Source organism: Amborella trichopoda, chromosome 11, assembly GCF_054954075.1.
Source record: "Amborella trichopoda isolate Santa Cruz 75 chromosome 11, AtrichopodaSantaCruz75HAP2 v2.0, whole genome shotgun sequence".
NCBI classification, from domain to species: domain Eukaryota; kingdom Viridiplantae; phylum Streptophyta; class Magnoliopsida; order Amborellales; family Amborellaceae; genus Amborella; species Amborella trichopoda.
In genome coordinates this window covers 45,739,742-45,756,847 of record NC_142346.1, presented here as the reverse complement: position 1 = coordinate 45,756,847, position 17,106 = coordinate 45,739,742, and the positions used below count along the sequence as shown (strand labels likewise).

The 17,106-nt window shown below is 34.4% G+C and overlaps 1 protein-coding gene across 8 annotated transcripts; it reads left to right on the top strand.

Annotated features, from left to right (window-relative positions):
• Positions 1-4,150: 4,150 nt before the first annotated feature.
• Positions 4,151-15,682, top strand: LOC18448459 (FAD/NAD(P)-binding oxidoreductase family protein). 8 transcript variants are annotated; one of them, XR_016043686.1, is made up of 9 exons: positions 4,151-4,329; positions 5,785-6,008; positions 7,062-7,172; positions 8,451-8,504; positions 9,253-9,520; positions 10,668-10,855; positions 10,976-11,134; positions 12,153-12,389; positions 15,199-15,682. XR_016043686.1 is itself a non-coding variant. In XM_006858520.4 (9 exons), the coding sequence occupies exons 1-9, from the start codon at positions 4,179-4,181 to the stop codon at positions 15,511-15,513; spliced, it is 1,731 nt and encodes a 576-aa protein (XP_006858582.1). In that variant the 5' UTR covers positions 4,151-4,178; the 3' UTR covers positions 15,514-15,682. The 8 variants fall into 8 exon arrangements, 2 of the variants coding, with proteins under 2 accessions (XP_006858582.1, XP_088707115.1); XR_016043685.1 differs by having other exon boundaries at positions 10,668-10,859; XR_016043682.1 differs by having other exon boundaries at positions 9,253-9,540.
• The last annotated feature ends 1,424 nt before the right edge of the window (positions 15,683-17,106 follow it).

Here is a 17,106-nt window from a genome sequence, read left to right as displayed (position 1 = left end):
ATGTGATCCTTACAAGATCGGAAGATTAGAAAATGCTCAAACTCAAAGAAAAATAAGAAATTTATCAAATACCTATATCAAAAGGAAACTTAATATCTACCTATTTGCTGCTATTCTAACTCAAGACCTTGTTTTTGTTAGGGATATTTCGAAATTAAATAAAAAATATGGTTACGGTGTAAGAATGTGACTTCAAAAATAGGCTTCCCAAGTAATTTACCTCAACTTTTCCTAACGATTTCCCCGGAAAAACCATCTTTCCTAGTAAACACTCCGAATACAAAAAGTTCATTATTATTATTATTATTATTATTGATGAAAATACCATTTTTTTACGTAACAAATCATTTTCGCTGGAGATGGCGGTCTGGCAGGTAGAAGAAACAGTCCAATTTTCGCTGGAGAGGGCGGTCTGGCAAGTGGAAGAAGCGGTCCGACGGGCAGGTGGAAGAAGCGGTATGACGATTATTTTGTTGGAATGGGCAAAAGCATGTTTCCTAGCAAACACTTTAATACAAAAAAGTTCATTTTTTTTATGAAAATACCTTTCCCTTACTTAACAAATCATTTTCATTCTGGCGGTCTGGCAGGTGGAAGAAGCGGTCCAACGATTATTTTGCTGGACCGGCATTTCATTGTGGCGGTCCGTGGGAGAATTAGAAAATATGGCTTTTGATAGACGTTGTTAGAAAAAGTTAGGTTGGGTAAATTGATTAGAAAGTTTATTTTGGAAAGGTTATGCAATTTTCTCAAGATCGTTCATCTCTGCTGGATAATTTGAAAAGTTCCCCGAAAAACAATTACAAAAGAGAACTTAGGACAAATTTAAAATGAAGATCGTAATGGGCGGAACTCCTTGGCCCAAATCAGCCTGCATACAGGTCAGGGTAAATCATAGCCTAAAAATAGATGCATGCCTGACCTGACCTTCGAAAGACCAGACACATTGTCGAGCCATACGAGCTTCAGCCTAAGCTGGACCGAGCCATACTATCTTCAGCCTAAGCCGGACCAAGCCCGGCCTAGGCCAAAGCTGACAGTCCCATAGCCACCCCCACATGAGAACGCTTCATTGATCACATTACCCTTTACCACAAAAAAAGGTACAAATGCTGCATCTGAAACGTGGCCAATTACCATCCAGGTCGGCATTATCCTTTAGGAGAAGCCAAAAGATACCAATACAAACTTACAATTCCATGGGAAGGACATCCCTACTTCGTTAGAAAATAGATGTCATGGACCTCTCTTCGATCCCCTTTTTTTTTTCTATTTTGTAATATTATGGGACAAAAATAATTGTAACATTTTTATATAAAAAATAAATAATCGTTTCTTTTTACAATGTATCTCTTCTTCTCACTCCCCTACGAAGACTGAGTGCAAGCGAGTGTTTTGAAGATGAAGGAGCTACTCTTATGGCACATTTGATTTTTGGTAGTGTGGACTTCTAAAACCATCGATTTCAGACACTAAAGTACGTCTCTGTTTGATCGCAGGAAGTGCTACCCAAAATTTGGAACCTGTTTAGTAATCTTTTTACTTCAAACATAACAATTAAAAGTGAGTGATACGGATGTCAGGTCACCACGATACTTGCAGTATCTACTTCTTCAAAAGATGTGATTTTTCAAAACCTACAATTTCCCAAAGCCAATCGTTAGTCTTACTTTGGCAATTACCCTTTACAAGGCATGAAGCCTTTTGTTAGGTTTGGTGAGGGTTAAATCACTATATACATTTTTTTTTTTTTAAAGAGTATCATGGTAAAAAGAAAAAAGATATTTTTGAAAAACAAAAAAATAATATTTATATAAAAAAATTAAAAAAGACATAATACTCATCCATTCGAAGGTCATCCCTATAGGAGTTATAAAAAAGAATCTCCAAAATGAGATTGGTCTTCAAGAGAGAGAGACTTGGCCTCGAAAAAAAAGCATTTACATGTACACGATAGATCTCAGTATTTGGGATTCTCAGTTCCACGAGCTAGGGGTTCTCAAAAACCCTACTGCTTTACATATTCTCTCTCTCTAAGTCATCTTAGAAGGCTAAATGCAACAATGGCAAAAAAAAAAGCATAGTGCGATACCATTTATTATACTGTTTATATCTTAAATGTTATGGTATGATTTGCATAAGGTTACAACCTATAACAATCAAAATAAAGCATACCTCCAAATTTTGTCGTAAGATGCAATTTTAGTTTCAAAATTTTTTAGGATGGCACGGGAATCTTTTTTTATCTCTAATTCTCAAATTTTGAGCTTTAAAAATAGTTCAAATCAAACATATCTATATACACATAAAAATCATGAAAATAGACCGTCTAAATTACGTACAATATGTGGCATTTTTTTTTCATATAATTCTACAATTTAAGGTGTAGCCTTCTATAAACTTTTCCGTAAATGTAATGGTAGTTATAAAAACCTTCCACGATATTTAATGCTATGGGTGTGTATATGGTGGTCTAGCTAGACCGCATTGCACATTAGTCCCACGGCTAGGGATTTTTATGACCTGATAATTATCTTTAATGTAAAAAAGTTTAGATTTTTTTTTAATGATTTTAAGTTTTTAAAACCCACAACCATTTTTTGGAGGACGAGGTTTATATAAGCCATCCACCCTATACAATCAAAGTACGGTGGAGCTTCAAATTATGTCAAAAGTACAATCTCGGTGTTGGAAACCTTGCCATGGCTAGAAATCTATTTCCATTTTAATTACAAAATTTAAAGTTTCAAAAGTCGTGCAGAACAAGTAGATTTTATAAAGAAATGAAAATATTGATAATAGGCGGTTTGGATAATCTATTAAAAGATACATTATTTTTAATACTTGAAAGTTTTTTTTTTTCCCTCCGGTTCATACATGCCGAGGTCGAGATGATTAATTGGAGGAGTTTTAGCTTCAAAACAGCTATTTCTAGTAGTTTTTGAAGTTCATCTTACTTCTACAATATAAATTTGACACCTTGTGTTAACTGTTTCATTCTTTAAAAGAAAGTTTATATAAGGTTGCAACCTTCAAATGTAGAATTAAAAGTGTACATCAAAAATCCATCATAAAAGGTTGTTTGGATGTTGGAAAACCCTCTACTTGATCATCTCAACATTGAGATGTATGTATATGAAAAGAAAAAAAGATTTCGAGTCCCTATTTTACAACACATTATCTGGACCATCCATTTTCAAGATTTTTTATGTGTTTATAGATCTACTTGATTTAAACAATTTTTAGAGTTTAAAATTTATAATTAAATATGAAAATAAATTCTCAAACTATCCTAAAAAATTTTATATTAAATTCATATTTATAAAAAAATTAGAGGTGCACCTTAATTTGGATTGTTTAAGGCTGCAACCTTATGCAAACCACACTCATAAGTGGGCATTCCATATTATTAGCTCTAAATTATTTTCAAAGAAAATGGCTAGTATGAGTGCCTAGGCCTTAAGGGATAGCATAAAGTGGTACTTCAAATCTCATCGAGAATTGTAATTCAGGGCATAACCATCAAATTGAAATTGATCACCTCAACCTTATAGTGATGAAAAAAAAAAAAAAGAAAAAAAAAAAAGAAGAAGGTATTTTAAGGCTAAAGAATATTCTTGTGACATCGTATCTGATATATTTATTTTTAAATGTGCAAGGATCATATCTGTACTATTTTTAGAGCTTTAAAATCTATACCCATGGGCCAAATAGATTTTTCAAGCCATCATATATGTTTCTGTTGCCAAATAGCATTTTTCAATGTGGCATGGGTATTGCTTTACTTTTTTCATTAGGCCCCGGGTCTCGAATAAAGGAAAAGTATAGACCATTTAACTCATCAGATGGAGATTGCAATCATTTTTGGTCATTAGATATGAAATCAAGTGATTAAGATGGTATTATTTATGGGGGCTTAAAGTTCAAAAGAAAAAAAATTTAACGTTTTTTTTTGAGTAAATGTAAATACAAAGTTTGGTATCGAACACATCCGTCGTGATTCAGCTTCAAGATCAAATGTACAATTTGATCCTGCGGTACCTCGTTAAGGGACACATATGTCATTGTCAGTTACACTTGGGGATATAATTGACTTTTGCATACTGATTACTTGGTTGTTATATTATTTAATTAATTTTACAGTGAAGCTCTCTCTCTCTACCCTGGTCTTGTTGTTCATGGCGGCCGGGGTTTTGGGTTCCCCTCCAAATTTGAATTTCTCAGGCTTTAAGTTTAAGAGAAGAAAGAAACCCATTTTGGCGCGGAATACCATCGCCCAAGAGGTCCTCCCCAATGGTTCCCCTGCTTCACTGGAAGACCTCTTCCCAGGTCTCTCTCTGTGTATGGGTGTGCTAAGATACTGTAATTTGTTGTCATGCTTTCTCTCTCTCATTTCCTTTAGATGATTTCGTCATTAGTTTGTTCTCTCATACGCACAGGTCTCGCTCTCTCTCTCTAGATGAATTTACTTTAATGTGCTTTCATGCTCTCTCTCTCTGTCTCATTGTCTTTAGATGAATTCCTCTTTAGTTCGTTATATCTCTCTCTCTCTCTCTCTCTCTCTCATACACACACACACACACGCACACATAAATGGCTTTCTTTAATCGTATTAGTTTTGAATCAACAAGCCAGGATATGAGGTCCCATCAAATGATGGGTGAGAATTGGTGAAGGAAGATGTGAACCTTATTCTTATTGAAAATATCGAAAATTTGTTAGGAATTAACAGTATATTTATAATAAATTTGGTGAAATTTTACATGTTGTTAATGTTTTTCATATTTGTGATCCCACTCTTCATTTTAAGTAGAGCAAGCTTCCTGCTTTTTTCCTGGTGTTTTAAATTTCTTGATTAGTTTTATTCATTTTTATTGGTGTACTGTGTTTTTTTAACTTGGTTATGGAGATGCACCACTAGGAAGAGCAAAACCAACAAATGGTATAACATTTTAACCCCAAGACTGAGAGAGGTTTTAGCACCATTCGAACTAGTTGATTGGATTTCCTTTCCTCTTTTTTTCCATAAGCTAAACTATGCATTCAAATTTTGAAATTCTTGTGAAATATTTGAGTAGTAATTACTTAAAGATATTTGTAATGTTAGAAAACAATACTAAAAATTATGCAAGGATAGGTCCTTGACATACATGATACACATTTTTTACAGAAAATGTAGGGCTTAGTATGATAAAAGCATGCAAGTCGAATATGGAATGCCCATTAAAGAATTATGTTTCTTCTTGAGGTCTGCATTCAGTTCCTTTCTTCACCATTTTGTAATGGCCATAGGAAAGTATGTGTGTGTTCATGCTCCTGTGCATGCCTGCACACGCCCACACGTGTTTGCATTCATAGGATTGGAATTCCACTTCCCTATAGGCACTAAATCCTCATAATTTTGGCCTCACTGCCTCAATGACCATCACATCAACAGAGACTATTCAGCTTTAAAAGATGTTGCTCATTAAAATGGAGAAGCTCACTGTTTAGGAACCCCAAAAGCGGAAAGAAGGGCCCACACCCATTTAGAATTGGGCAGCCACCTTGACATGTGCTTGATTGCACGCAATTGCTATTTTTATTGCTTGATTGCAATATTTGGTAAGGATTTTGTTAACACAATGGATGATATTCTGTCCTCATTCTTTTAACCATTGATACTTATGGATCATACTTACATGATGTTACCTCCTCTCAAATAACTGATTTCACTGACTCTTCTGCTTTCTATTTATCTGATGTTCAAGGGAAAAATGTCAACTATTTTGTAACTATTTGTAGGGAAGAAAGAGGCAGATGTTGTTGTCATTGGAAGTGGCATCGGTGGACTTTGTTGTGGTGGTCTTTTAGCCAGATATGGGCAAGATGTTCTTGTTTTAGAGAGTCATGATCGACCTGGTGGGGCAGCCCATTCTTTTGAAGTGAAGGACTATAAATTTGACTCAGGCCCATCTTTGTTCTCTGGTTTTCAGTCGAGAGGTCCTCAAGCAAATCCTCTTGCACAGGTAATTGAAATTGCGTCAATTCAACCATGGGAAAGTTAATCTTAACTCAATAAACTGTCGGAAATCATAAGACATCACCATCCATTGGAGTGATGGACAATGATGCAGACGGTGCACGACCGACTATTGGGTTATGTCCTGACTAGTGTATCCCACTCTCTTCATCACCTTCCATTTCGGCATGGTAGGTGACAAACCCAATGAACTACACTTTTTCATAGTACACTGGGTAATATTATACTTTCACTACCACTGCACCTTCAACATTTACTCTATTTTATTCTCTTTTATCATTATATGCCCCTCTTATTATTTATTACCTCACTGGCATCTAGGACTTGATATATACTAAACTGAACCCCACCTTCGTCACTTGTATATTTATTTTTCTTAGAAATGTTGATATGATTTGAGGCTATCTGTGGATAATCCTTCGCAGTCCTTGTTCTGTTCATATTAGGATGTGGACCCACCCATTAATTTCCCATGATCAAGACACTGTGTATCAGTTGATTTCCATATTGATGCTTGTCATCACTATCCAATGATTGTGTGCATATGTGCTCCATTCATCGCTCAAATTAGTCGGGCTTTCATTTTGAATTTCGCTTCTCTTTGATCTGATTGAGACATGAACTTGTCGTCTTTCTATCTATTCATATCACATGGTAAATATATTACTGCTCATAAGATCTTCACAGCAAGTGGTTGTACAAACAAAAACAACATGGGATGCCTTTAAGATGTTAACTTTTCAGAATTAAGTAAGATAACTCGAACTGGGGTGGAAACTGTGAAGTTTTTTCCTAAGGGGATTGGGAAATATGGGAATGTGCGATTGCTTTCACATTAGTTGGGATTAAGTGGACCTTATTATTATCTCAACTCTGTGAAAACAAAACCCAGAAGATGACAATATAATAATTTTTCTTGTGAAATCCTTTGGTTGGATGAAGCCGTGAAGTGTATGAAATGGGTTTTGGCTTTTTACAATAGGAATGTCTCGAATTTGATCTTGTAAATAAGCTGACCTTATTGTATTACTCAATGTAGGTTCTTGATGCATTGGGTGAGTCAGTTCCCAGTGCTTCCTATGATTCCTGGATGGTATATCTACCCGAGGGAGATTTCTTGACCCGCATAGGCCCTACGGAGTTTTTCAAGGTGTATATTCCTTTTGAGCATGCATGCTTTCCTTTTATTTTATTTGTGAATTTATTCCAGCTGTTAGGAATCAACCATCATATTTGAGAGAATGGATTATTAAAAGTTCTTTTAAATTATTTCCATAATCATTGCTTGTAATTATGTGTGCTTTTTGAAGTCATAGGTATGGACACTTTTTCCTATTCCAAAAGAAAAATTAAAAAACTTGTACTCTTCCTTCAATACCGGATCACCATCGGATGCTTGTTGAATGCTATGTTTATGTTATGCCATAGTTGTAACACATATTAGGATATTCTTTTGCATAGTCAGTCCTTTGATGGTCATTGAAGGTTGATTACTAGTGTTTTCTCACAAATTTATGAAAACTTCGGATACAAGATGATGATTATCCTAATCACAGCAAAATTGTCAAACCTATTGATAGAATTAGGATTAAAAAAATCGGTAAAATTATTGCAGTGCGCTGGATGCATAAGAACAAAATAATGGAGAGTGCATTCCAGATGGTATAATAAGGATCTTCTGTCCTTAAAGAGTTAGACAAGTTGTCAATAAAAAATTGCATCATCTTCAAGTTTTGAGGATAAACAATTCTGGTTAATAGTATTGTATTATCATATATTGTGGGTGTCTATTCCTCGTTGTGCCTTTTCTGTTCTCATGGTTCATTCATCCTTGTATCTTCTTTATATGCTAATCCATGAAAAGCATCTGTTTACTTCACTATTCAGCCACTGTAAATTTTTGTTATCGTATTATGTGTGATTCTGTTTTTCCTATATTAAGTTTGTTCTTAATCTATGGACTACCATTTTTCCAAAATAGTAATGTGCCAATCAAATGCTGTTGTCACATTTATCTGTTTTATATATTTATTGTGTAGTATAATTTCTATTTCCATACTTTTTGGAAGCCTGAAAGTTCACTTTATCTCCTCATACAATTGTGATATTAAATGTTCAACATGGATGCGTGAATTGAGAATTTGTTTATAAATGGGCATGTAGTTCATTTAGTGACAAATATTCCATTGTAGTTATTTCTCTTTCTTTTTTACTTGATAATTATTGTAGTTATCCTTTTTTTTTTTTACTTTCATTGTTTTAAAGAAAATTATGTCCTTGAGTTTCTTTTTATATTATTGCGTGTAAGAGATTTGGTCATCTGTGCATTTTAGGATAAGGATGTACAACAAAACTTAGCAAGTGTCCTCTTTCAATTCTTCTTTTGTATATAATATGTCAACTCTGATTTTCAGATTTTGTCTTGTAGGACCTTGAAAAGTATGCCAGCAAAGATGCTGTTCGTGAATGGAAAATACTTCTTGTAAGTTCAGCCCAGCTGTGGCTTATTATCTTAATTATGCCATTTGAATTTAATATTATTGTTTACTTTTTCACCAAAAAAAAAATACTATTGTTTACTTTTTGTGGTGTTTCTATTTAAATATGAACACCTCAGCCTTATCATATCTATGTTCTAAGTTGTGAAATAAAGTGGAACATAGCAAATGGTTTTAAACAATATGATTGTGCATGGATCATGTCAGACCATAATTAAAATGGCATTGTGGAAATTGTCATGTCAACGAAACCTCTATTTTTCTAGGAAATTTGAATGGTAATTCCTATTTTGAAACTTTCCATAGAAATTTTACTTCTTTCATACATGAGTTACTTTTCTACTCTGCACTATGTGAGACAATCTATTCTATTTGTGGAAGTTATGTACATCTCATTCATTTTTTGTTGACATATGCACATCTTGTTTATTATGTTGTTGTAATTGTAGTTCACTATTACTCCCTCAATCAACTGCATGTAAGCCTTAAGGGCTCACTTATTTATCACTGATATTCATCCAGATCATTGTTTGATATGGTATCAAAGCCTTGACAGAACCAAGTACTAGGGATTCCATTTGATATACAAAATCCTCACTAAAATTTGGAGCTTGTCTACAAATAATCTGAATATATAATGGAACTTAATGCCTGAGTAGATGATATTTTCATGTGTCTCTTATCTTTGGCCATTATTTATCCATCTTATATGTGGTGTATGAATTGGTTTAGGATGCAGTTCTACCATTGTCTGTTGCTGCAATGGCTTTACCACCTCTGGCTATTAGAGGTGATCTGGGTGTAATTTCTACAGCAGCAGCAAGATATGCTCCTTCACTCTTGAAATCATTTGTGGAAATGGGGCCTAAAGGAGCACTTGGTGCTACTAAGCTTCTTCGCCCTTTTTCTGAGATTATGGACTCGTTGGAATTGAAGGACCCATTTATACGTAATTGGTTGGACCTCCTGTGTTTTTTACTCTCTGGAGTGAAATCTAATGGTACACTCTCTGCTGAAATGGTAATTTTCAAATGTCTTGAACATGTTTGTATCCTGGTATTGGATTGGAACTCTAAGGTAGCTGAATTGTGAATTATGACTAGATAGATTGCAGAAATTAAAATAACTTACTGCCATATTCATGACATGGAATTGCTTATATTTGAAAGATCTTTTTTCCTGTGGATCTTGTGCTCATTTTACCTGTGTGCAGATTCTTCCTTACTGTATGTATAAGCTGAATGTTTCTAATTTCACAATCTGTGGTTAATGGTTTCTCCTACTACAGTTGGGACTCCTCCAATTGATTCTTCCTGTCCTTTTGAAGTCTTCTATAAATGAAAAGTATTTAATGGATAGGGTCCTTATATCTCCCACTTTCGAGATTCTCCAGTGAATAGAATTCAGACCTGTAATCACTTTTCATTTTTTGTAGCAGCTTTATATTAGATAATAAATATAAGGGATTGTATACAATGAGACCATTTACCTTTGATACAAGGTGGTCACAATTACTTACAACCATCCGACGTGAAATTTGATAGCTTAGGTGTGTTACAAAGTTCGAGAAAATTACTTTTGAAGTTTGAGCGTTGTCAATGGAATAAATGCAGCTACCCAATTTCACATCCAATTGTCAAGACTAATTGTGACCACCTTGTACCGAAAGTAAATGGTCTCATTCTATACTTTTCCTAAATATAATTGTTTTCCCAGTGTAGGGGATTTGTGATTTTGTGCCTTATTTGAAGTTTGAACTAGAAAATTTAGAACCCATTTTCAACTCTGAGAGAGATCTGCATAAATCATATTGGAACTTGGATGTGATTTCCTATTAGTTTTGATTCACATAAGTTTTACGGCCTAATTTTCCAACAGAAATTGCTTTAAAATTAGAGGGGTTCTTTTGCAGAGGAGTTCCTTTGCTTTAGGTCTATCTTTGCATTGGAGGAAATAGGGTCTCTTATGAATGTGATCTATCAGCCATGAATTGTTATTCCCATACCATCCGTCATTTTCCTTTCAATATGTCTCTACTTTTGCATGTATAAATCTCTATTTCATAGAACATTTTAGCAAGTTCTAATTGATAAGGCTATCAAATCCTCTTCTTGATCATCTCTTTATGATTATCTTTTTATTTCCAGGTATACATGTTTGCTGAATGGTTTAAACCTGGGTGTTCTCTTGAGTACCCACTTCATGGAACTGGAGCTATCGTTGATGCCCTAATTCGTGGGTTGCAGAAATTCAATGGAAGACTAGCATTGAGATCTCATGTCAAGAAAATTGTCATTGAAAATGGCCAAGCAACTGGGGTCACCCTTGAAAATGGGTCTGTAAGTAAACTGGGCACAATCTTTTGGCCTGCTTATGTTTTAGTAGACAAAATGTTGTATACCTTCAACCATGAATGCTCATGTTTGGTAATTAAAAAAATGCTTTTTTTGTGCAGTTTATTCGTGCGAAGAAGGCAGTTGTTAGTAATGCATCCATGTGGGACACTTTGAATCTTTTGCCCCCGGATGAAATTCCAAAGGAATTTCAGGAAAGAATTAAATTGACACCACAATGCGATTCATTCTTGCATCTCCATCTAGGGTTTGATGCCCAGGTGGGTCCAAATTGATGCCAACCATTGACTGATTTGACTTGAGTTGATTGACCTTGTAGCAAATGCATGTATCATCCAATGTGATCATTTCTTCTTTCTATCTCTTGTGGAGCTTTGCTTCTTTTTATGATAAAATGGATACAAGTATTGTGACCTAGTTTTCAGATTCTGGATCTGCCATTGACCTGCATGCAAATTTGAAACTTTCCAGCTCATAAAAGTTCTGAAACTTAAGTGGTCATATTTCACATTGACATAGTAAATTTGGCTTCAAACCTCATGTTGAACAATATGTTCCCAGTTATAAATAGGCATATTTCCAATGTTTGTCTTTGCATAGAAAAGTTGTCTATTCTAGTGTATGTGTCCATGGATGTATGGAGATGTTTGTCTATTTGTTGTGTGCATGTGGGGTGCATGTGTGTACATGAGTAATCAATCATACATGATAACACGCACGTATAGATGCATCTTCTTTGGTTTGTGTTTGAAGGCGACTGTCTCTCTGGATATGTGTCTCTATCTTAATATCCGGCAACATCTAGAGTTAGTTTTCTTAGGTTAGTGCACATGTTGCATATATCCAATGATTGTATGTGTCCATACTTTCCGCACAAGGCACACATAGTTTCCTGCTTCAGACTTCCTCAAAGAATATCATCAGTAATGAAATTCTTCTTTCACTACGTCTATAAGAATATCATCGTGTCTAGATCAATCCTCAACCCCCTCTTTATAGCTTCATTGGAGCCAAAGTCCTTACCAAATGGTCGTTCTGGACATGAAGTATTGGTCCAACTCGATCTTTTGAAATATTTCGCTAGCTTGTAGTTATTTTTAATCTTTTCTCTTTTTAGAAGTCAATGACAATTGTCCCTGACTTTTAAATCATTTGTGGATCTTTTCTCTTTCTTGTTGTCTCTTTTGTTTCTTGTTTCCTGTTTATTTATTTTTAACTTTGGTAGAGGAAGTTCTAGGATAACAACTGTGGAGAATCTAATTTAATAGTATTTGACAGGACCTCCCTGAAGACTTGGAGATCCATCACATTGTTGTTAATGACTGGAATAGGGGAGTTGATGCTGACCAAAATGTTGTCTTGATCTCAGTACCAAGTGTATTGAGCAAAGACTTGGCTCCGCCTGGGAAACATGTATTGCATGCTTATACACCTGGAACTGAGCCATATAACTTGTGGGAAGGACTTGATCGCAGAAGCTCCGAATACAAAAGGCTCAAAGCCGAACGTTCCGAGGTATTACTTTTAAATAATTCTTTTCTTCCTTCTATTCCTTAGTCTCACGATTAACATCTATTCTTTTTTGAATGAGAGTTCTAAAATTTAGAAATCAACAATTTATCCAAAAAACTTAGAAGAAATAACACCCTTTTAATCTCAGTTATCATCTGATTAGCTGAAGTCTGTGGTGAAGTTTGATGTTGGGGGTAGTGGGTTAGATTTACACTACAATTTTGAAATGTACATTTGATATTTGGTTTTTCTGTGTTCAGCTGTTTCTACATCTAAAAAGAAGTAACATTCTCGAAAAAATTATAAATCATATCTTTATTACTCTAGCTAAGGGAATGTGCATTGTGTGATGCTCAAACTGAAAATTTTAGATGAAAAATAACTCTAGTATGGAATTTGTAAAATAAATAAACTCGATATTAATTTTTTATTTAGTTTTAAGCCATTCAATATTACTTCCAATTTGTATACCACGTTTAATTTTATTTTTCACATTCGAAGCTTGTAAATTTCTTTCTAACATAGATACCTATTATGTTGAAATAAATATTTAGTTGTTTTAATGGGAATTCCTCCTTTGGTAAGGAATTTATTTCAACATGATAGTTACACCGGGATATGCTTTAACTTATGATATCATTTTGCTTTTATCTTTTTAGGCTTCTCTTTTTCAGACAAGTCTCCTGCAATTCGCTCTCTTCTATTTTTATTTTATTAAAAATTGAATTTGGATAAGAATGTGAGATCTTTCGAAGGAGAAATATACATGGCTTTTTTATGGCATACTTTTTCATTAGATTTAGATAACAAAGGAGGTATAGTTTTAAGGAGAGATCCTATTTTGAAATTCCTATATTTTAGAGAGTGAATTTAGGAATTTCATATCTACTAATTGTCTGGGATATAACTAGATTTAGAAAATGGGACGAAAAAGGAATCATGAGCAAATTTAAAAATTGTGCTTCTTATAATATATATATATATATATATATATATATATATATATATATATATATATATATATATATATATAAAATCTTAGGGTTTTGTTAATCTACTCTTTCTTATGTTTTAATTTACTCAACATTGTTTGACACTTGATACCCTTACTCCACAGTGTAGTAATATATTTGCCTAGGAATATTTTAGGTAATTAGTCAATGGTAAATTAGAAATTTTTGGTAGATATTTATTAACTATGGTGAAGAATAACATCGTCAACATGGGATATGGTATCATCCACATGGGGTGTAACATCACCAATGTGGAGCATTAATTGTTTTATAACAAATAATAGAATGCTAATAGTTTCTTATAAAAGTGTCTATTCTAGCCCCCCTAATGACAAAAAATGCACTTACTACAAAAAAAGGGTAATGAGTATCTAATGAATGTTCAGTAGTTTAAGTGAGTAGACCATTATACGGAGTAGCCTAACAAAACCTAGATATATATTTATGGAGTAGAGTTTCTATGAGTCTGCTTACTTATATGTTTATATGAGTCCAACCTCTAGTATCCATTTTAGTGATGAATTTTGGATTAAAATTTCTTATGGAACCATAACCTAACCCTGGTGATCATGAATATGAAAAAAACGAATTTCAGAATTTAAAAATAGTTTATTTTTGAAATTTCTTGCACCTTTGGTTTTAAATTTTCGGAAATTACTGCTTTAAGATGGACACTTGGTGGTCAGGGGAGGCATGCATCCCCTGACTCACCAAATATTGTTCATGTGTGTTTGTGTGTAGATATAGTTGTCATGCTTTGGGCTTGAACGAGAGTGTCATTATTTTGACCTTTGTCAAGGTACATTGAGGATGTACTTTCATAAGTCAATGGTCATAATTTTCTGAAACATAAATAGGGACTATCCTCTTTAAAGAATGCATACAATGATTTTTCTTTCGATTTTACTACATCAGAAAGTGTGACATACACCTGCTGTTTGGTAAATTGCCTACTGCATGGCATCCACTGTTTATTCTCTATGATGGATGGTGGAGATTATATTTTTCTAGAAACAATCTACATCACTTGGAACTATGTTTCTCCACTGTTGTTATCAGAATGACGATTAATATCAACCATACACCACTGGTATACTTCCCCTCTGACTATTGTACTTTATATGTGCATCATAGGGTAAAGAAAACTAGGGAAGTATACTATATTCTTCATGATTGGAAAATCCAATCACAACGATCACTATTGTCCAATCACTAGCTGGACGATGATGGAGATAAAGCGTCGAGTTATGTTTTGGCCCGTATGCTCTCTCTCCTTTACCATCCAACCATTGATTGCTTGGTAATGGCCATCACGACTGTGGATTTTTTAAGTAATGATGGCATTTTTCCTATAGAAAACAATAATTAGACTGGAATTCCAAGTTCTATAGGAAAACCTGTAGTCTGTAGGCTCCTCAGTGTTTAAACATTGGGTGGAGAGCGACCAATGAGTGTGGAGCACACTTTTAGGATTGTATCAGTCTGATTCATCCCACTCTATCTCCATCAGAGTACCTCATTTCACTTGATGGTCATGACCCAATGGACTATCGATTTCCATAATCCATTGGGTTAACTTTCCATAGAAAAGATCAGAAACACCTCTAGAATTGCCTTGATCTAAAAAATATCACAACATCTCAGCCACATACCCTATAGAAAATGACCAAATGATCAAAATATAGATTATAGAACACAAAAGAATAACCTTGAATATGAAAGACAAACATAACCTTTTCCAATTAGCATGTCAGAAAACTACAAAAATAGCCTAACCAAACTACTCTGCCTTTGTTAAGGTCATGTGGCAAGCTGTTGAGCGTGCACTAGGACCCGGATTCAAGAGAGAAAAGTGTGAGGTAAAGATGGTCGGCACGCCCTTAACGCACCAACGCTTCCTCAGAAGAAACAAGGGAACCTATGGTCCTGCCATACTTGCGGGGAAAGGCTCATTTCCCGGACACTCGACGCTCATTCCACAACTCTTTTGTTGCGGGGACTCAACATTTCCAGGTATTGGCATCCCTGCTGTGGCTGCAAGTGGGGCCATTGCAGCGAACTCATTGGTCTCAGTTAAACAACACTCTGAGCTTTTGGACGAAATTGGAATCTGATGGCTTAGTATGTGCATCGATTACTAACCTCTATATTTTTATTTCTAGTTCTTTGATATGGGGATTGTTTTGTGGATGAGATATATCCCCCAGCCCCAAAGTTATCATGGGCTTTGTGCAGGAAGCCCTCCAATTAAATTAAGGTATTAAATTAAGGGTGTGGTTTGTATAAGGCAAAAGTTTATATAGAGCCTAGGCTCTAAACAATCAAATTAGAGCTTATCTCAAAAATTTAACTAAAAGAGGTTGTTTTGGTGCCCAAATATCCTCAAATTGATCATCTCGACATCAAGATGCATGGACTTGAGAAAAAAAATGGATTTCAAGTTTTGGAAATAATGCATCTTGTAACGTATTTTTGGACCGATAATTTTTAAGTTATTCAAGTTTTCGTAGATCTGTTCGATCTACACTATTTTGAAGCTTTAAATTTTATAATTAAAGATGAAAATATATTTTAAGGCTAGTCAAAGATTTCTAGTATTGAAACCACATTTCTCGACACTATTTGAAGGTGGGCTCTAATTTGATTGTTTAGAATCGTACCCTTTGTATAATGTATCAAATTTAAACAATCAAAGTAAACAAACTTAGTGGAAGATGAATATGGTGCCGGAAATTCCTAGTTGGAAGAGAGGCCGTCCAATTCTTATCAAGTTGCATGTAAATTTGGATTGCATGTAATTTTGGACTAGATTGTAAATGGGTGATCTATAGGGAGAAATTGGATTTTTAGAGTTGAGCATTCCGTGCTTAATACTTCATAGGACAAAAGTGAAGCTTGGAGTGAGGCCCAACTTCACGTTTTTTAAGCCTAAATTTTATTAATTAAAGAAAATTTGTTTTGGGCTCTAAATGCTCCTAGTAAACCGCATACCAGTGTTTGAAAAATCAAACTGGCAAGGGCTGGTTCTGAGTAATTGGTATACAGGCCGGTTAGGCCACATACCAGTGTTTGAAAAAATCAAACTGGCCTCATAAATTGGCCAAGGGCTGGTTCCGAGTAATTGGTAAACCGTTAAGTCTTGGTCGGTCAAAACAATGTTAAAAAAATACAAAAAAAATTTAAAAAAAATATGAAAAATATATTTAAAGTATGATTAAACAAAGCATATCCAAATGAAATTGAAAATTTATGGAAAAAAATGGATTTTAAAAAATGAATTTGTTCTTAGGAATTTTTTTGAAATTTTTAAAAAAGTTGAAAAAAATGTAAAATTAAGTATTTCGTGGACAAAATGCTTTCCACTCTTTGTCAAAATAATAAAAAACATTTACAAACAAATCCCTTGTTTTTTTGAGATTTTATATTATTATTCAGAAGCTCATATGAAGTTTTGATTTTTCTGAATTTCATTCAGTGAATTTAAAGATCTTGTAGGTGTTTTGCCCATGGCACCAAATTTACAATCTGGTCCACCTACACCACCACCTTGCAGGCACCCAATGAGTTTGTTCTAGTTACAAATTATTTATATCTTCGAGATAATACATTATCCATATGTCATAGATAGCAATTAAATTACCATTAAAGCGTTTACAGATAACGAACCAAGGACAGGCGTTGAATATATAAACATTATTGCCAAATGA